The sequence below is a fragment of the Schistocerca piceifrons genome, chromosome 8 (genome assembly GCF_021461385.2).
Source record: "Schistocerca piceifrons isolate TAMUIC-IGC-003096 chromosome 8, iqSchPice1.1, whole genome shotgun sequence".
In the NCBI taxonomy this organism is placed as follows: domain Eukaryota; kingdom Metazoa; phylum Arthropoda; class Insecta; order Orthoptera; family Acrididae; genus Schistocerca; species Schistocerca piceifrons.
The window spans coordinates 415710789-415732137 of NC_060145.1; the positions used below are offsets into that span (position 1 = coordinate 415710789).

Sequence of the window (21349 nt, forward strand, 5' to 3'; positions counted from 1 at the left end):
CATTTACTTATCTTTAAAGATCACCAACTGCAGGGGAGAACATTCTTTTTCAACATTAAGGTGCATTAAAAATGAATTAAGAAATATGATGTGGCAGGAACATCTAAATGACCTCAGTATTATGAACATTGAATATGAATTGCCCAAAGAGATTGATGTAGCCTATATTATTTCTAAATCTGCTGAAATTAAATCAATAAAAGTTTATTTGTAACAATCTTGTTTTATTTTATATCCTAAACCATATTAACTAAACAAACCAAGGGCCTTTTGTCAGAATTTGCTGTGGGCCTCACACTTGCTTAATCTGGTTCTGTATTTGAGTATGCTATACTGATAATATAAGACTTATTTGTCGAGAGAAACCATAGGTACTACAGTATGCTTGTGTTTTTCTTTTTTTTTTTTTTTTTTTTTTTTTTTTTTAAATGTTGTAGTTGTAAAATGTCACATACCTATATTTGTACAACAATCTTTGTACAGCTATGAGTTCTCACTGATGTTGTGTGGATAACTGTTTAATATTAAGTTCTCTGACTGTGGCCTAGGAAGCTGAAAGTTGATTCATAATGAACTACCAAATAAATGCTATTGTGGAACACTACTACTGTGTATTCAAGTTTTTAGTTAAATTTCATATAAGACAAAAACAGTTAACAGCTTTTAATGTATGGTACCTTGTTAAAGTCTTGAACAGCAACTACTCTATTAGAATAATCTGATTTAGTCTTCCAGTAAGAGACAATATCAGCAATTCTTTCTTCATTTTTGGCCAGGTTCTTTAACTTCACCTCAACAGGATCTTTTCCAAGTTCTTTTGCAATATGTTCCATAATGTTTTCAATGAATGCAATACCTTCAGTAGTACCTAAGAAACGGAAATATATAATGTAAATATTTAAAACTCTAGAAAATTGAGATTTTTCCATTATGGAGCCCAAACATATGACAATGGTAACAGTTCACCTATAGTTAAAATGATAAATTTTTTGTGTGGAAAAATGGAAACTAATACAAAAACTTCATCCTCACTTTATAATTTATTCATAAGCTGTTCTGTTTACTTCTTATGTCTGTAACTTGTAAACTACATTTAATATTTTGAAGCTGAGTTTTTCAGATAGTCAGTTCATATACACAAGTATAATTCATTGTCTCGTTATCACATTTTAGTGTCCTACTTATTTAAAAGCTGATAACATTTGAGATATTATTGTTCAACATTTTTAAAGCAAGTATATGGAATAAAAATTTGGAATAGGTCACTAAACCATAGAAAATTTTGAAATATTAATGTAAGGCACTTAATTTTTCTATATCAATATGACTGTTTGGCATATGGCAGTGGAACTTATAAATTTTCTCATAAAAATCTCAGTCGATTTCGTATATTTGTTACCCTTCCTGAGTTCACTATAATTCTTAAATTGCATATCCTTTATTTTAGCACTTGTTTTTCTATTAATTTAACTTGATCGCCTTTGGTTATGATGATTTATAGGCAAAATAATGGTCTTCTTCTGACTTGTATATCAATAAAGGAAAGAAAAGGAAGCAGCAAGGTTAATGAATAATGAATGAAAAGTGTCTTACTAACCTGGAGATCTACACCAAGTGTTGCTTGGCAAGTCTGTGAAGACAACACTGGCTGTCACTTTGCATGTACTTATGTCATAGCAGTTTGGTAGGTTAGCAAGCATAAAAATTACAGGATGATCATTAAGAGAATCCCCACAGTTGTGGTATGTGTTTCCATCCAAGTATGTTATGGTTCCATCTTCTTCCACTCCAACCTAAAAAGAAGTAGGGATTTGATTTACATTATTACTTTCCTGATGAATCTGATGAGAACAGGGCGGTCACAGAACTGTTCACAGTAGCTCACTCTCTGCCCAACTTTCCTGTTTCTAACAGTTACTGACATTAAATTTTAACAAATGGGTACAAAATTGAATAAACACACTTCCTCATCATAACTGAAAGTGTCACAGCAGTCCCTAATGAATCCTACTCACTGTTTTATCATTACCTTCAATCCTTGTCATCTACCCTTTTCACTTCAATGGCACCCTTTATATCAAGATTGAGCCTTTGCCTTTCCCTTCTCATATTTTTTAGCTTTCCTACTATGTTCAGACTTCTGACATTCCATGATCTGACTCATAAAATGTTATCCAATCATGGGTTATTCCATGTTTTTCTCATGGTCACCTCCTCTTTGACAGTCCCCTCCTGGAGATCTGAATGGGGCACTAACATGATATCTTTGCCAATGGATGCTTTTGTATCGTGTTGCCATTGATCATTGATGATTCTTCCACTTTTTCTGGATGATTCCCACCCCAAGAGCAAGGAGCATCCTGAACCTCTGACCAAACTTCCATCATCTTTGACAAGCCCATTGGCAGAATGATGGTAGCTTCTTGTGCAGAAGTCTCCGGTCACCATTTCTGTTGATTTGTTATAAAAAGTTCAGCAGTGCATGTATTCTAACCTGAGACTCTGGTTGTTTTGATTATATTTAAAGATACTACCCATAGATCACATGACTGCAAGAAAGCTTCTAACAAGGCCAGAAGTTCTTGGTTGTAAGCTGACCACAGTTACTATCATCAATAAGTTTTCATGAGAAGATACATAGTAGCAGTTGTTGCTCATTTACAGTTTGTTGCAAAACTGCCCCAAATGATATTTCATGGGTATATGCCATTATGGGCTTTTGTGCCAAAGGTGTTGGGTATTGCATAATGGTGACAAACAGAGGGCACTCTTTCATTATGTCAAATGCAAGTTGCATGTTGGAGATTCATAGCAGGGGAATACTCCAAGTATTTTTACCCAACAAGCTATTATTTAAGGGAGCCTGAATTTCCACAGCATGAGGAATTTGACACCTATACAGTTAATCATTTGAAGAAATCTTCAAAGTTCATGGAATGGGGTGGTGTATGGAGTCTACTGGATGAGAATTGTGCATTCATGTGTTAGTCTGACACTGTCTCACATCACTGTGTGTCCCAAGAATGTAATCTTCTTCTTGTGTAACTGGCATTTTCCCTTGTTTACCACTATTCCAAATTCATCCTATACACAGAAGGCAAATTGCAGGTATTCCTCATGCTGCTTGGACAAAGAAGAGAAAATCAGTCTATTTTCTATGTGCAGAAAACAGAACAGAAGGTGATGTTATGTGTATTTGGTGGCGTAGTGCCATGTGTAAGTGGAAGCATGTGAATTGCAGCTGATAAGTAGTTTCTGAGCCAGTGTACTGCATTTTGTGCATGTTCCTATGATATCTGTTTACTCCATGATGTCTGTATGTTCTGAGTTTAGTTGGTCCATATTACTGTTGCTCCTGGTAGTGATGAGTATCCTACTGTTCTTGAAATATTATTATGCCCAGGAAAGATTTTGCTGTTGGTTAAGCATTTCTGAGCTTTCATTCATCTTCTGTTACAATATGTTTTACAAGGTAGTAAATAGACTCATTATCCATCAATAAAGATTTTTAATCTAGCTCAATTTCTAATCTCAGAATGAATATGTTATTTCAAATATCAGTCAGCTCAAATTACACTGAACCTGATGAGTGGTGACCCTCACTTGATCTGAGCTGTAGAAAGTGGGCAACCCCCACTGGATTTAACTATTACACAAGATGACTGGTGGACCAACAGTAGTGTCCTTGCCTCTGCTCTGGCCACACAGTCCTACCCTATGGCTCACACATAAGCAGAAGCCACCTTTTGATATGTAGGAATTATGGCTGACTCAACAAGATTCATTCTTGTCTTGAGTCAACTTGAACACTGCAATGCTGTGGAAGTACGAGATGTGATTACTGCACCACCTCAAGAGAATTCATGCAAAAAGCTTAAATATGAATTAATCCAAAAAGTTGCAGTGTCACACAAGGAGCAAATTCAGCAAGTGTTGACATAAGAAGATGCAGTCAGTCACAAACCATTACAATATCTGCATGACCTGTGGAACAAGGTGAGTACAGTTACCATTCCCGACAATTTATTAAGCACACTGTGGAACAGCAGACTACTGCTGTAGGTCAAAGCGATCATAGTGTCACAAATGGAAATGTCATTGGAAATGGTGGTGAAGTTTGCCAACTGTATTCAAGATGCCATTGCACCCACTCACGTTAGCACAGTGAGAGTGCCGGGTGGTAGTGTAACAGAGACTGCAACAGCCATGCGCACAGAGTTCAACGCACTGGCAGCAAAAGCGGAGACATTATGAACATAGATTGGTGCACTGCTGTTGCAAGCTGGTGCTTGAAATGGTGGAGGATCCTATCTATGGAGATCCAGAAGTGCACCATCAACCAATGTTGTGTCACGTAATATGGACCAACCCATGTAATGGTACCATTGTAAGTTTATCCAGTAGGCATGGAAATGTACAGTACCCTGCTCATTCCCAAATACCAGTGGCAGCCAGTCATAGCTAAAACCAGCTGCCCTATGAAGTCCCGATGTCTGCTCATTAGTGACAGAAGTTCTGGCCAGAAGTACCAAATAGATGCTGGTTCAGACTTAATATCCTTAACTTGCAGTTCAATACATTGCTACAGCCGCACGGAGTGGCCATGCAGTTTGAGGCATCATGTCACAGAAGTCCTCCCTCAGGCATGGGTGTGTCTGTTGTTCTTAACATAAAAGTTAGTTTAAGTAGTGTGTAAGTCTAGAGACCGATGACCTAAGCAGTTTTGTCCCTTAGGAATTCACGCACATTTGAACATTACTACACATTGCTGACTGCAGTCTGTTTGTCTGCCACTAATAATTCATCAGTCTTCACAAATGGAACTCAGCAGACTGAACTGAGTTTGTGAATACACCGACAGCTCACCTGGGATTTCACCATCATGGACATCATGGAAGCCATCATAGGAGCTGATCTTTTGGCACATTACCACCTCACATCAGCTGTGTCCAATGCTCAGCTGGTTGATGATGTTACCCAACTGAAAGCCACAGGAATCCACTGAGATGCAACTGTGCAAAATTTGGCTCCCAAGTACAAATAACTACTGATTGCAGCCAGGAGTTTGAATCAAATTTGTTTGCACAGCTGGCATGGTTCTGTGGACACTAAACAACCAGCTACCATCCCCCCTCCCAATAATGGCAAAATTGAGTGCTGTCATCATTCTCTGAAGATGGAGCTCATGTGCCATGGGACTGCCTGAATGACTGCCCTTCTTACAGGTCTTCTGGGACTACCACTGGGACTATCACTTTGCAATGTTAAGCATTTATATTTAATCGATGTGCCTTAGTCAAGCAGCACACTTCTAATGCTACATTCGAACATTAAGGGGCTGTTTTCCCTATTCATCTGCACTTACTTACATTTATCTACATTTAGAGCCAGCCATTCATCATACCAGCTATAATTTTTGTCTAAGCCATTTGTCCTTCCCCATGAACCATGGACCTTGCTGTTGGTGGGGAGGCTTGTGTGCCTCAGCGATACAGATGGCCGTACCGTAGGTGCAACCACAACGGAGGGGTATCTGTTGAGAGGCCAGACAAACGTGTGGTTCCTGAAGAGCGGCAGCAGCCTTTTCAGTAGTTGCAGGGGCAACAGTCTGGATGATTGACTGACCTGGCCCTGCAACATTAACCAAAATGGCCTTGCTGTGCTGGTACTGCGAACGGCTGAAAGCAAGGGGAAACTATGGCCGTAATTTTTTCCCGAGGGCATGCAGCTTTACTGTATAGATAAATTATGATGGCGTCCTCATAACATCTCACCAGCACTTATAATTCTGCAATTTTACTTCTGTGATTATTCTTTCACTCCATCGTAGCTCACGGAGGAGGGGGGGGGCAGGCTACAAACCAATAAGCCGTTTTTGAGCCACAAGCATTTAAACCGATGCAGATAGTTTTGAGATACACTATCTGACCACCAGATATCACGAGTCAGTATAAAAGGAGGCGAGGAGCATTGCGTTGTCTGTAGAGAAGCTGTAACAACAGAAATGGTCGGTCTCGAGAGCTCAATGACTTCGAACGTGGACTAGTCACTGGATGTCACCTGAGTAACAAATCCATCAGGAACACTAAAACCGTTCTAAAGCTCCCCAAATTGACGGGGTAAAATAGGCCCCCATTCGGATCTCTGGGCAGGGACTACTCAAAAGGACGTTGTTATCAGGAAAAAGAAAACTGGCGTTCTACAGATCAGAGCGTGGAATGTCAGATCCCTTAACTTGGCAGGTAGATCAGAAAATTTAAAAAGGGAAATGGATAGGTTAAAGTTAGATATAGTGGGAATTAGTGAAGTTCGGTGGCAGGAGGAACAAGACTTTTGGTCGGGTGAATACAGGGTTATAAACACAAAATCAAATAGGGGTAATGCAGGAGTAGGTTTAATAATGAATAAAAATATAGTAGTGCGGGTAAGCTACTACAAACAGCATAGTGAACGCATTATTGTGGCCAAGGTAGACATGAAGCCCATGCCTACTACAGTAGTAGAAGTTTATATGCCAACTAGCTCTGCAGATGATGAAGAAATTGATGAAATGTATGATGAGATAAAAGAAATTATTCAAGTAGTGAAGGGAGATGAAAATTTAATAGTCATGTGTGACTGGAATTCGAGAGTAGGAAAAGGGAGAGAAGGAAACATAGTAGGTGAATATGTATTGGGGGAAAGAAATGAAAGAGGAAGCCGTCTGGTAGAGTTTTGCACAGAGCATAACTTAATCATAGCTAACACTTGGATCAAGAATCATGAAAGAAGGTTGTATACATGGAAGAATCCTGGAGATACTAGAAGGTATCAGATAGATTATATAATGGTAAGACAGAGATTTAGGTACCAGGTTTTAAATTGTAAAACATTTCCAGGGGCAGATGTGGACTCTGACCACAATCTATTGGTTATGAACTGTAGATTAAAACTGAAGAAACTGCAAAAAGGTGGGAATTTAAGGAGATGGGACCTGGATAAACTGAAAGAACCAGAGGTTGTACAGAGTTTCAGGGAGAGCATAAGGGAACAATTGACAGGAATGGGGGAAAGAAGTACAGTAGAAGATGAATGGGTAGCTATGAGGGATGAAGTAGTGAAGGCAGCAGAGGATCAAGTAGGTAAAAAGATGAGGGCTAGAAGAAGTATTTGGTTAACAGAAGAAATATTGAACTTAACTGATGAAAGCAGAAAATATAAAAATGCAATAAATGAAGCAGGCAAAAAGGAATACAGACGTCTCAAAAATGAAATCGACAGGAAGTGCAAAATGGCTAAGCAGGGATGGCTAAAGGACAAATGTAAGGATGTAGAGGCTTATCTCACTAGGGGTAAGATAGATACTGCCTACAGGAAAATTAAAGAGACCTTTGGAGAAAAGAGAGTCACTTGTATGAATATCAAGAGCTCAGATGGAAATGGACGATAAATAGTTTGGACAAGAAGAGAATAGAAGCTTTCGAAATGTGGTGCTACAGAAGAATGCTGAAGATTAGATGGGTAGATCACATAACTAATGATGAAGTATTGAATAGAATTGGGGAGAAGAGGAGTATGTGGCACAACTTGCCAAAAAGAAGGGACCGGTTAGTAGGACATGTTCTGAGGCATCAAGGGATCACAAATTTAGCATTGGAGGGCAGCATGGAGGGTAAAAACCGTAGAGGGAGACCAAGAGATGAATACACTAAGCAGATTCAAAAGTATGTGGGTTGCAGTAAGTACTGGGAGATGAAGAAGCTTGCACAGGATAGGGTATCATGGAGAGTTGCATCAAATCAGTCTCAGGACTGAAGACTACAACAACAACAACAAGTCATTTGTATCATACTACAGTCACTAAGCTTTGACACCTTCCTGTACACCACAGCAACATCAGAAACAACCGCAGATTGCTGCCTATGCTGTCCGCCAGATCATTTAACAGTGGTTTCATCACACATCCCTCGGGTATTGCTGACGATATTCTTATCTCTAATAGACTCTCGGCGCCGATGAGAACACACAGGGTTCTGTTACTTAATAAGTCTTCGAGCCATTCATATATCTGGGAACCTATTCCTTATACCAAACTTTGAACTTGTTTTCCGCCAGTGAAAATTGGTTCCCACATTACCGCAGAGCAATATCTACCAAGCTTCGATGCCATACGATAATTACAGCTCACACTGGGCCTCTGTGAGCAGCTTAGCTTTAATTACAACCAACCAGTACTTGCGGAGAGTCTGAAGTAGCAACTACATCATCGAGTGACAGAATTAAACAGAGTTCCAGATGGGGTACTCAATCAGTAGAAGCAGTGGCGCCCATGATGAGTCGGTGCACCATTGATATCAGCGGGTCTGCAGTTCCACCCGCTATGCAGCAAACAACGCAGCAGTGTATGCTGAGGCATCTGGTCGCACCACCTTTACCCCTAGCCCCACCAGCAGGATCCCCCTCTCCCCAGCCTATGACTGCCGGCACGAGTTTCGTCTAGTTTTTGGGAAAAGTCATGTTCGTATCTTCGTTGAACCAAGGGTCCTTTCACAGAGGCCCATTATTACTTTACGGCAACCAGTTACTATACTGAAACACTCGCAGGAGATTTTAAAAGATCCATACATAGTTTCTGGAATTTTCTCGAGCCTTTTCATCCCTTCTTCTCTATAAGCAAACTGAGTATCAGGTACCAGGAACTTAAAACGTGGAAGGATTAACGAAACAGCCTCAGACTGATCAGGACTGAATACTGCAGTTTGCCCATATTGCGAGTACTACACACCACTGTACAAGGAGAAATCACAAATATCTAATTTTCACCTCTAAAAACTAAAGTTATGTAACAATTTTTATTGTTTCTTACTTACTTCTTTCTTACAACTAAAAAGAAAAATAAACTAAATAGCGGAATAAGAATTGGAATGAATAACTTAAGAAGATGGAAAGAGTCAAGTACTTAGGAAGTGTGATGAAAGAAAATGGAAGAAATAGGAAAGAGACCAGTGAACGTAGCAGACAGACAGAAGCACTCCTGCGAAAGGTTAGGAGCCTGATTTGGTAAAAGGAAAGAAGTAATATATAGAAGTTACTACATCCCATTACTAACATCTGCATGTGAAACACGAATAACGAAGAAAACAGATGGAAGCAGATTTCAGGTATGTAAAATCATACTCCTCAGAAGTAGAATAAGTTTAAGGAGGAGAGATAATATGATGAATGAAAGGTTAAGGAAAATAGTGAAAGAGGAACCCTTGCAGAGAAGAATAACATGATATGCACCCCTAAAGAGAATGGAAAACAAGGGTATTTCCAAGAAGATACATCAAATGGATATGCACAAGAAGTGACCAAGAGGAGGGCCAAGGCACAGATTGCTGCAAGGTGTGGAGGAGTGTGCTGGAAACGAGGCAAGGACTGGACCAGAATGAACACAGGGAGACTGTGGAAAAACAGGAGTAGGTGGTGAGGCTAATGTTCCAAACAGACACAGTCTGGAACTGGCAACTGTTGAAGACGATGATGATGAATTACTCTTTTATCTGTTTGCAGGTACTTGCCTGCAATCATGGTGCACGTTGAAATTCCCACACCACAATACCACAGCACTAAACTGAAAATGGTGCAACTAATTGACTGTAGCAGCAGCAGTATCGTAGCACACTAGTAGAGAAGTGAAAACAAGATGACACGACCTATTGTTAAACAGAAGATCACCTGATCCATTTTGATTTGGCTCCTCTGCGGTAGCTAGAGTTGATGTGATGCTCGAGTTGGGCTATTTTGTTTCCAACTCCTTAACAGTGTGTTGCAATACTGTGGCGCAGATTTCAATGTGCACAAGGACTGTAAATATATACCTGCTAAGAAACAAATTAATTACTCACCATTACTTTTTGAGATGATGATCAAAACGTTATGACTGTCCACCGCAAATGTCCTTAACATTTTGGATAAATAGTACACTCAATACTGATCCCCAGAAATGGACACTAATGTTTCTGCATAACTCAGTGAGGGCATGTACAGTTCAGCTCCTATCTTCTTTGTGGTTACATTACTGACTCTTACCTCATCCTTTAGAGATGTGAGCACCCACATACTCAGCAGCAAGCCAGCCAGTCAGCAGTATGGTACCATACAAGTAATATTTGGAACAAGTAAAGTCACTGGGCGGCGACCTGGCAGTGAACAAAATCACAATTTGTCGTTGGGTGAGATGTCTGTCAGTAGTGGAACAAGCTTTGTTCTGGTGCAGTTTGTTAGTGCAGGTTGCCTACATCAGAGGCAGGTATGCACTCACAGGCAAACCTATTGTTCTCCTTTGATTCACAGGCACTTAACCCATTGTTCTCCTTTGATTGACAGGTACTTAAATTATTGTTCTCCTTTGATTAACCTATTGTTCTGTTAAAAGGATCCTTCCTTTTGATTAACAGGTCCTTAACTTACTGTCCCCCCACCCCTTTCCCTTCTCCTCCCTCATCCTCCTCCCATTCCTCAGGAAACCTCCCCCTTCACTGCTACAGGTACAGTTTCAGGTCTGAGTTATTGGAATAGCCCCTCTCACTCTTATCAGTTTGAATGACTACTTAATTAAATTGATCAATTAATTAACCTCTTCCTCTCTGATAAAGCCCCCCTCACCTCCCACCCTCCCTCCTGGAAATTGGCAGGGAAAACTCAATTGATCGGTCATTTGGAGGGAATTTGGTTGCAGACAGTGTATAGAATATTATTTACTTATTTTTGGGAGTGTATGGAATATAGTTTATTTTTTTAATTAAACAATTTGTCCAGAAATCGATTGCCATGTCTGGAATATTGTTTAAACAGTTTAGACAATGTGTGGAATATTGCAGCCAGTGTATGGAATATATGATAATTGGTGGCTCTTTGGTGGAGAGGAAGAATCTCATAACAGGAAATTCAAGGGTATATTGTTTATTTATAAAAAATTCAGTTGGGAGGATTGGGTTTCTCTTGCTCACCATTCTCTGCTGTTTGGGAACATATAGGTCTTCTAAGAAGTAATTCCATGGGACAAACATGTTGCAATGTTTGGCATTGTACTCTGGATACCTTAATCAAATGTTCATCTCTTTGTTGGCACTTAACCTATTGTTCCGTTAAATGGTTTTTCATGTCACCCCCATTTCCTTAAACTATTGTACCGCCTTTCATACCAAATTAAGTAATTAGTTATGTCCTCCCGCCATTTTCTGGTACACTTTTCGAATTTCACATGCTTTTGAACCCCATTTCTGGCACATTCTTCTTTGTCACCCACACCCTTAAACTATTTACACAAAAATTATGCAAACTGACCTAGTGTTCTGCACTTAACCTGCTGTTCTGCTCCATGTCACCCACTCATGCACTCTCTCCTCTTAACTAATGTAATTCTAACACCACAGTGATACAAAAAAATTTATGCAAATTAATTAAATAGATATTCTTCACATTATGAGGTAGTTCGTTTTATTTGCAGCATACCATTGGTCAGTGAAATCGATGGAATATAGTTTAAACAAAATATCACTAGTAAAAAACACATCCCACTACCCGACACTCGACGATGTGCCACTAGGAGTTGGGGTGCACCAGCAGCCCCCGTGAAGTGAAGGTATGACTGTCAGCTGCTGAGCCATGCACAGGTGTCCGTTCAGGTCCCGCAAGCATGAGGTGGCGGCAGACCATTCATACTTGACACCTGAGAGATTCCTATCGAAATACATGTTCACCTAAGCACCATTGCTGGTGCAATGACGCATAGCTGCAGGTTCAGCACTGGGAGATATTTGCATAGCAGCCAAAAGGCTCTCAGTGTTATACCAACATCACATATCTATGTAAATAACAGTCAAATCCCCCCACTGGACGCACTATAGAAATCTGTTGCAATGCTTCCCAGAATAACACAGCCTGCATTGTTCCTAGCAATCCTAATGGCACATGTGAGCTGTGTCTAGCCGTGCACACATGATTACCTGCCCAGTGTGGCTGATGCATCACCATGAAATGTTTGTCCTGTTGTCAACACACATCTCAGAACATTAAACGTTCTCACCGCTAAAAACCTTCATCATGTCTGTGCACGCCCGTGAAAACAGCGTTAGTCATAAAAGCATTCTTGTTGTTTGAAAAGAGAGCACTGTCTGTTTAAGCACAGACAAGGGGAAATCAGAACAATCATGCGAACAAAAGCTGAAGCACTGTCTTACAGAAGAGAAAAATTATGGTAAATTCCAGTAACCTTCAGCTACTGGTCTGGAAATGTCCCAATGCCACAGTGGTGGATGAGTGATGGCGTACCCACTAGAGATGGATGATCTGTTTCAGCTTGTCTTTGAACACTTGCTTTCTCAGAACTTTCGGTAGATACCCTGTCTCCATTTTGTCCAAATCAGTTTGTAGACACTCCAACGTACCGGCACAAAGGATGTCTTGTGAATGAATGGAGCATTATGATTGGCTCTTATTGAATTCACCCACCAAACTACTGATACTGCCAGTGTGGGAGCACTGCCCGCTTTCTTTTTTTTTTCGTCCTGCAGGTGAGATATACGGCGGCAAAAACTATTTTCTACAGACCACCATATTGCACTGACAATTAAACCTTGCGAAGTGGCCTACAGATCGTCAAATACGGAAAGACCTTTACTCAGTTACACTGCAGTGCCACTGAGGATGGGAGGTTAAGTATTAGAGCGTGAAACCGATCTCCCACCCGGCAATATATCACCACGTACCATGTCAATGTAGTAAACATACAATTCGTATTCTGCGCCATACAAAATCGCACCTAGTACATCATTCGTATAGCTATTGACCACCAGACACTGATACATACACTGCAGAGACAGAGAGCATACGCACGTGCACCATAGGTATAATCCTCGCTGCACTAGATATTTCCCATGAGATCGGGTGATCATCCACTCCCTACGTGTGACCAGAGTGCCCTGAATGGGTCAAAGTCACTATCAGAACTGTTGTATAAAGTCTGGGTCGACTCCCCTCGGCACAAAGACGTTACTGTTTTTTGGTCCTGACCTGCTTGATTGATTGCTTGCTTTTCTACACCCATCTCCAGACTGGGATTACAAGAACATATGTACTTTCACATGGTTTTTCAGAATATCGTACCATTTTCGCGATATTTCTCGATATCAAGCACATAGCAATATTGCTGCATATCAGTATCGCTCACACAACATATTTCCAAAGATATAGACTGGAAATTATTTCTCTTGAAACCCGAAACTTCAGCCAGGTGAAGAGTGCTGACCTTTATGTGAAAACTCGAAAAAAATGGAGGAGAGTGAAGTTTCCACCCGCGAATACCGATGTTGGTGATATAACAGATTCCAAATCATCCCTATAATTTACAAAGTCAACTAAGGTGTATCTCATGTCTAGAGCACCTGCAATCGTGTCTTCCACCTGTCTTTCATCAGCTAGACGCGAAATCTACAGTCAATGTTCTCACAACTAAATAAAGGCGCGAAATGTGCAGCCACACGTCCATATTGAATCTTCTCAAATTTCCACGTGATCACTAAAGCTGTCCAACATAATACAGAGGATTAGTTCGGTAGTCGGTTTTCTAGAGGACGACATGGTTAAGTAAGTTACATTCCTACACCCCAACAGGCCTCTCCATTAGGACAACTCCTACCATTAGCTGGAAACGTGAATCATTCCCACCACAGACCACTGGCGCGGCACGCCAAGCACACATAGACAGAATCGTCCTAGGAAAAAACCTGTCCTCATATATATATTTTATCCCTGTACTTAAAATTAAATATTACGATTGTGGTCTCAATTGGACGACATTCGACAATGAGCCAAGTATCAGAAATGCACCCTGCCAACAGCTATGGCTCTGGAAATAGAAATACCTGTACCATTCTTATGACTTGACATACTCTTCCCTTTGCTACCACAGTATTCCACGTCAAATCCATACCTTCCTTACGACTGCACATGTCGGAACACACACACACACACACTTTATAAGCCTGATGCTCATGACGAACCTATCACGCACCTCCTACTACTAAGTATAATACTTGGCCAATAACTGATTAATAATACTGAAATAATACTGACCGGAAATCAGTGATGGGTGGACATGTCTCATAAGCTTTTCTTGCAAGTGGTACCACTGTATATTAGAGAGACGTAATCGCCTTACAAACTGCCAGATGTTAAAAACCACGACCATATTACTATCAAAAGCAGTCTTGGTTCTACAGGTCCACACAAGCATCCATGTTAATAGCTATACCGGTTTTATAAATCGAGATATGGCACTACCTCCGAATGAAGTGGTTTTTCCAGACAGATACTGGGACACTGAATATAGACTGACAGTGCAACCTCGTGATAAAATTACTGAAATTTGAAACTGATTCGACTAAGGAACATGGTATGAACCTGGTATTTGCAATTCCCTCATGCTGCTGCTAGATATTTCTCCAGTGTCTGTAACGCATTTTGTCTCGATGACATGTCAGAAGTTCTGCGATATATCCACTGAGTTATAGGCGATGGTTGATTGAGAAGGATCACAAAAAGTAGCTGATGGCGTGCTGATTGAGGTTGTAAGAAATGTACACTGGCTTTTCAGATCTCTAGTGCTACGCTTTCGGTAGAAATGACATCTATGATTTGGAATCAAGTCTTTCTAAACCGACATTAACACATTCTGATCCACTGCCTCTTGCAGAAAAGTAGACATTGCACAGTGTAAATCATGTTGTTACTGCTACTACCATAGCACACCACACACACTGGATGATTTTAAATAAAAGACAGTTACAACATAAGGAAACTGGAAGAGCTTGTTGGTGTTGTGGAGAGTTTCCAAACTGCTGTCTGAAGGTGGTTGATGAGCTCTACGTTTAAACTCATCTGTCACAGTGATGGAATAGCTGATGGCTCTGGATTCCATTTCGACTAAATCCACATATTGGAACAAGATGGAGACAGGATATGTACAGAAAGTTCTGAGAAAGCAAGTGTACAAAGACAAGTTTAAGCAGACGATCCATCTCTCGTGGGGATGCCGTCACTCATCCATCACTGTGGCATTAGGACATCTGCATACTGAAAATTCCCGTTACTTATCTCTTCTGTAAGACAGTGCTTCAACTTCTGTTCGCGTAATTGTTCTGATTTCCACCCGTCTGCGCTTAGACAGTCCTCTCTTTCCAAACAATGAAAATGCTTTTATGATTAACAGTGTTTTCACGAGCGTGCACAAACATGATGAAAGCTTTTAGCGGTGAGAACATATAATGTTCTGAGACATATGTTGACAACAGGACGAACATTTCGCGGTTTTGGGACTTGGCTGTTATTTACACAGATATGTGATGTCGGTATAACACTGAGAACCTTATGACTGCTTTGCAAATATCTCCCAGTGCTGGATCTGCAGCTATGCGTCATCATGCCAGCAACGGTGCCTAGGTGAACATGTACTTCGACAGGAATTTCTCAGGTGTCAAGTATGAAAGGGATGCCACCACCTCATCCTTGTGGGACCAGAATGGACATCTGTTCATTGCTCATCGCTTCACAGGGGCTGCCGGTGCACCCTGACTCCTGGGAGTACGTGCGGAGTCGGCAGCGTCAGTGTCGAGCATCGGGTGGCGAGATGTGTTTTCTTGGTTCAAATGGCTCTGAGCACTATGGGACTTAACAGCTATGGTCATTAGTCCCCTAGAACTTAGAACTACTTAAACCTAACTAACTTAAGGACATCACACAACACCCAGTCATCATGAGGCAGAGAAAATCCCTGACCCCGCCGGGAATCGAACCCGGGAACCAGGGCGCGAGAAGCGGGAACGCTACCGCATGACCATGAGCTGCGGACGATGTGTTTCCTACTAGCGATCTTTTGTTTAAACTATGTTCCATCGATTTCAGTGGTATGCTGCAAATAAAAAAAAAACTACCCCATGCATGTGATGAATATCGATTTCATTAATTTGCATTTTTTTTTATATCAATGTTTCCATACATTCCATATATTGCCTTGAATCAACTAAATCGTGTTGCTTTGCCTCACCTTGCTTTGCCTCATCTCGCCTCACTTCACATTGCCTCACCTCACCTCATTTCTCCCTGCCTCACCTCTGCCCACCTCGCTCTCCCCTCACCTCACCTCAAAATGCCTCGTGCCTCACCCAGCACCTCACCCAGTGAGGGCACTGCACCTTGCCATGAGCCTCTTCCCGCACCATGCCCCGCACCTTGCCTGGAACCCCGGCCCGATCCCCACTCCACGCTACATTCCTGAGTACGCTACAAACTGAAACTCCCCGCCCCAGCCCACCCCTTGCCAACCCATCCCACCATGCCCCACCTGCGTCGACCCATGCCTCATGTCCTGCCAAATCTGACGCCTTGCCTTGTGCTATGCCATGCATCATGCCTCATGCCTTGCCTCCCCTCTCGCTGCACCTTGCCTCACTTCACCTCGAGTTGACTCGCCTTGCGCCAAGCCTCACCTTGTGCCTCAACTCATGCTTGCCTCGCCTCCCACCTTGCCTCGCCCTTCACCATACCTCTCACCTTGACCCTCATCTCGCCCCTCACCTCCCATCACACTGCCTCGCATTGACTTTTGTGCCAAGCCTCCCTTGTGCCTCGCCTCATGCTTTGCCTCACCTCGCCTCACCTTGCCACACCTCACCTCGCTTCGTCTCACCTCATCATTCCTCAGCCTACCTCACTTCCACTTGATACCCGCCATGCATTGCACTTCGCTTTCCACCTTGACTCGCCCCTCGCCTAACACCACACGTCGCCCCTGGCCTCGCCAAGCCTCATGCCTCAATGAAGTCCTCCCTTTGCCTCACCCCCATCTTGCCCCTTACCTCACCTTGCCATTTCTCACAGCTCATCTCGCACCTCACCCCTGCCTCACTCTTCGCCTTAACCCTCATCTCACCCCTCGCCACACCATTTGCCTCGCCTCACACCTAGCCTTGTGCCTCACCTTGCCTAACTTCCCCTCACCTCACCTTGTCACCTTGTGCCTCATCTCTCACCTCGCCTTGGCCTTTGCCTTGCCTCATGCCTCATCTCGCCCTTTTCCTCACCCCAGTCCTCGCCCTGTGCCTCACCTCATACCTCGCCTCATGCCTACCCTTGCACCTCGCTTCCCACTTTGCCTCTTCCTCCGTCCCGCCCTTCACCTTGCCTTGCCATTCGTCCCACCTTGCCTTGCACCCCGGCCCTGCCTCAACCTTCACATTAAGCCTCACCTCTCCCCTTGCCAAATCTCACACCTCTAATCACGCCTTGCGTCCTGCCTCACCTCGCACCTCTCCTCGCACCTTGCTTCCCACTTTGCATCACCACCCGCCACCCCTCACCGCCATTTGCTCTTCAATCACATTGAACCTAGCCTGAAGTTGTTTTCCTTTGACTTGCCATGCACTTTGATTTGCCTGGCCCCTCGCTTGCCCCTGCATCCCCTCTTCGTGTCCCACACTTGCCCACTCGCCATGCAGTGCGGCTCTCCTCATGCCTCATCTTGCACCTCACCTCACCTCACCTCACTTTGCCACCTGGTCTCGTATCTCACCACACCCCTTGCATCACCTTGCCTTTCAACTCACCCCTCATATCACCCCTCACCATGCCCATTGCCTCACCATGACCCACCTCGCCTTGCCTCGCCTCATCTCTCACCTTGCCTCTCTACTCACATCAGGTCATGTCTCGCCCTTTGCCTCGATATGCCTCCCCTTTCCTTGCCCAGCAAATGCCGCACCTCGCACCATGCTCCACATCCTGCCCCCCACTATGCACCCAGCACTGCATCATTCACTGCACCACATCTGAAGTCCCAGTCCACGCCTCGTCCTGCTGTGCCCTGGCCCAATCTGCCCATGCACTGAACTGGCCTGCCACATCCCACCCCCCCCCCATACCACCACTTCTCGCCCTGCCCCAGACACGCCCTCTGGCCCATCCCCTGCCCCGCGCCCCAGCCCATATCGTTCCCATTTCCCACCTGCACTGTACATTGTGCAATGCTCCACCACCCACCTGTGGCACGAGCTGCACACCCACTACACCCGATTCCCAGTCCACCATCCTGCAACCTGCCCTGTGCCTCACACCGCACTTCGCCAATCACCATACAAAGCCTCCATCCCGCCACCCACACTGCACCGGCCATCCCAAACCACCCTGCCCTTCCCTGCCATGCCTCCCTCGCATCTCGCCTTGTACCTGATGTTGCATCTCCCCCCACACCACGCTTCACACTGCACCCCACGACTTGCCCCACGCCTGTCCCTGCACCACGCCCCTGTCCTTACCCTGTGCCTAGTCCAGAGTGTGACCGGCACTTAGCAGACACCTTGCCTAGCCACACAGCAGCTCTTGCCTCGTGCCTCACTCTCACCTTGCCTCTCACCACACCTTGCACCTCAACTCGCACCTCGCCTTGACCCATGCCGTGCTTCACCTCACCTCGCCTAGCCACGTGCCTCACCTTGCCTCAGACTCGCCTAGCCCTGCACCTCGCCTCACCTTGAATCTTGCCTCACCCCGCACCTCACACTACTTCTCACCCCAAGTTTCTCCTCGAATCACACCTGCCCATGCCTTCCCCAGCACCCCACTCCACAACCTGCCCTGCCCCCCCCCCCCCCGCGACACCCAACCCCACCCTGAACTGCCCTGCATCACAATACCATCGCCCCTCCCACCACCCCAATGCTGGCATCCCCACTGCCCCACGCACCACACCACGTCCCACACTGTGACATGTACCATTGCCTGCCACATGCCACATTCCACTGCACACCCCACTTCCCATGCCGTTACACACCTCACTCCACCCCGTCATGCAACACCTAGACCCCCCCCCCCCCCCGCCTGCCTCATGCCTCACCTCGTGCCTTGCACCACATGCCTCATATCATGCCTCCCTTGACCCGCTCCTTGCCATGCCCCATGCCCCACTTCACACTGCACCCCTCGGCTCACGGTGCCACACCCCCCACTTCAACCTGCACTGGGTCATGCCACGCCCTATGCCTCGCCTTGACACACCTGGACTCTTGCCTAGCAACTCGCCTTGCACTTCACCTCATGCCTCACCTTGCCCTGCTCCTCTCCCTGCACCTCAACTCACACCTCGTTTCACCTCACCTCACCTTGCCTTTCCTCCCTTGCCTCACCTCGACTGGCATTGCACCTTGCTACGCCTCAGCCCACTCCTGGCCTTGTGTCTCACCTTGCCTTACACCTCACCCTGTGCCTCACCCTGCACCTTGCCTCACGCATTGCCTCATGCATTGCCTCACGCATTGCCACACCTCGTGCCTCACCTTGCTAGCCACACCTAAATTCTTCTTGCCTTGCCTCGACTCATGCCTCTTTTGCACCTCACATTGTCCCTCATCATGCCCCTCACCATGCCTCGCCTTCGCCATGCCCCTCACATTGTCCCTTGCCTAGCCTCGCCTCACCTCGCATGGCCTCACCCCACCTTGTGCCTTGCATCACCTGACACTGCCTCAAATCACATCACCACACCTCTCCATGCCCCTCACCTCACCCCTAGGTAATACCCTTGCCTTGCCTCATGCCTCGAACTCCACATGGCCTCATGCCTTGCCTCGCCTCACCTCACCACACCTCGCCTCATCTTGCCACGTCTCACCTCCCTTTGCCTCGCCTCGACTCGCCTCGCCTCCCACACCTCGCATCTTTTGCCTTGCCTCATCTCATTCGCCCTAACCCTCGTGCCTTGCCTTGTGCTACACCTCACCTTGTGCCTCGCCTCTCGCCTTGCCTCTCCTCATGCCTCATATCACTCCTCTCACCTTAGTTTGTAGCTCACCTCGCACCTTGCCTCACCTCGCCCCTGCCATGCTTCAAGGCTCAACTCGTGCCTCGCCTCCTGTCTCATTTCGCCTTGCCTTACCCTGCCTCACATCGCCTTGTCTTGCCCCTTTGCCTTGCCTTGTCACTCGCCACTTCTCACACCTCGCCTGCACCACAACCCGCACCTCGCCTCATCACACCTTGTCTCCCACCTTGCACCACACCTTGCACTTTGCCTTGTATCTCACCTTCAACCTCGCCTTGCATCTCACCACTCGCCTCGTCACTCACCACGCCCATCGTCACACCTTGTGCCTTGTCTCGTGCCACACCTTGCCTCTCATTGCCTAGCCTCATGCCTCTCATTGCCTCGCCTCATGCCTCACCTTGCCCCCCACCACACCTCACGTCTGGTCTTGCCTGGTGCCTCAACCCATGCTATACTTGCCTCACACCTCGCCCTGTGCCTAGCCCCTCTGCATGCACCTCACCTTGCTTCTCACCACTCCCATTGCCAAGCTTTGGCTCTCGTCACCTCCCTCACTTCACACCACATCTCGCCTCGCCTGCCTCGCCTCATCTCATCTCACATAACCTTGGCTCGCCTTGCCTCTCTTAGCCTCACCTCACCTCACCTTGCCATGTCTTGCATCGCCCTGCAACTACTGAATCTCCTTGAAGTATACCTCGCCTTGCATCTCACCTCATGCCTTGCCTCACCTCGCAACTCATCTCACATCTCGTGCCTCACACTTCCCCTCACCCCCACACCATGCATCGCCCTTCACCTAGCTTCGTGTCACCTCGCTTTATACCTCACATTGTCCACCACCTAGCCTCGCCTCACTACGCCTCACCTCACGTCACCTTGACTCACCCCGCCGCCGTCTCACAGTCACCTCTTCTCTCACCTTGCCACTCACCACACAACGCTCCTCAACTCACAACATGCCCCACGCCTTGCATCGCCCCACAATATGCACCTCAACTCGGCCTTCGCTTCGGCCCTCGTTTCACCTAACCTCACCCAATGCGTCGCACTGTGTCACACCCCATACCTTGTCTCACACCTTGTCTCGCCTCGACTCACACCTCAACTCACCTCAAATTGTCTCGGTTCATCTCACCTCACCTTAAATCACCTCGCGCTTCGACTCACGCCTTGCCTCATGACTCTGCTCATGCCTTGCCCATGTCTCACCCTCACCGCAGCCCTTGCCTTGCCACTCACCAAGCCTCGTGCCTCTTCTCATGCCTCATCTTGCACCTCACCTCGCCTTGCCATGCCTTGCCTTGCCTCATTTCGTGACTCGCTTGGGATCACACCGCACCTCGTCTCGCACCTCACGTTGCGCCTCATTTTGTGACTTGCCTCACTCTGCGCCAGGACCATGCCATGCCCCATACCATGCCCCACACATCACCCTATGCCTCACATCGTGCCTCACCTCACACAGTGCCTCGCCTCATGCATTGTCTCACCTTGCACCTTGCCTCA

The 21349-nt window shown here is 45.3% G+C and overlaps 1 protein-coding gene across 1 annotated transcript in view; it reads right to left on the minus strand.

The window, feature by feature from the left end:
* Positions 1-20208, minus strand: part of LOC124712396 (xanthine dehydrogenase-like) — a 67710-nt gene extending 47502 nt beyond the window's left edge. The window contains exons 1-2 of the mRNA XM_047242693.1: positions 20100-20208; positions 678-868 (exon numbers count right to left, since the gene is read on the minus strand). Of these exons, the coding sequence (XP_047098649.1) occupies positions 678-868; positions 20100-20208 (300 nt within the window). The remainder of the gene's footprint in view (positions 1-677; positions 869-20099) is intronic.
* Between the last annotated feature and the right edge of the window lie 1141 nt (positions 20209-21349).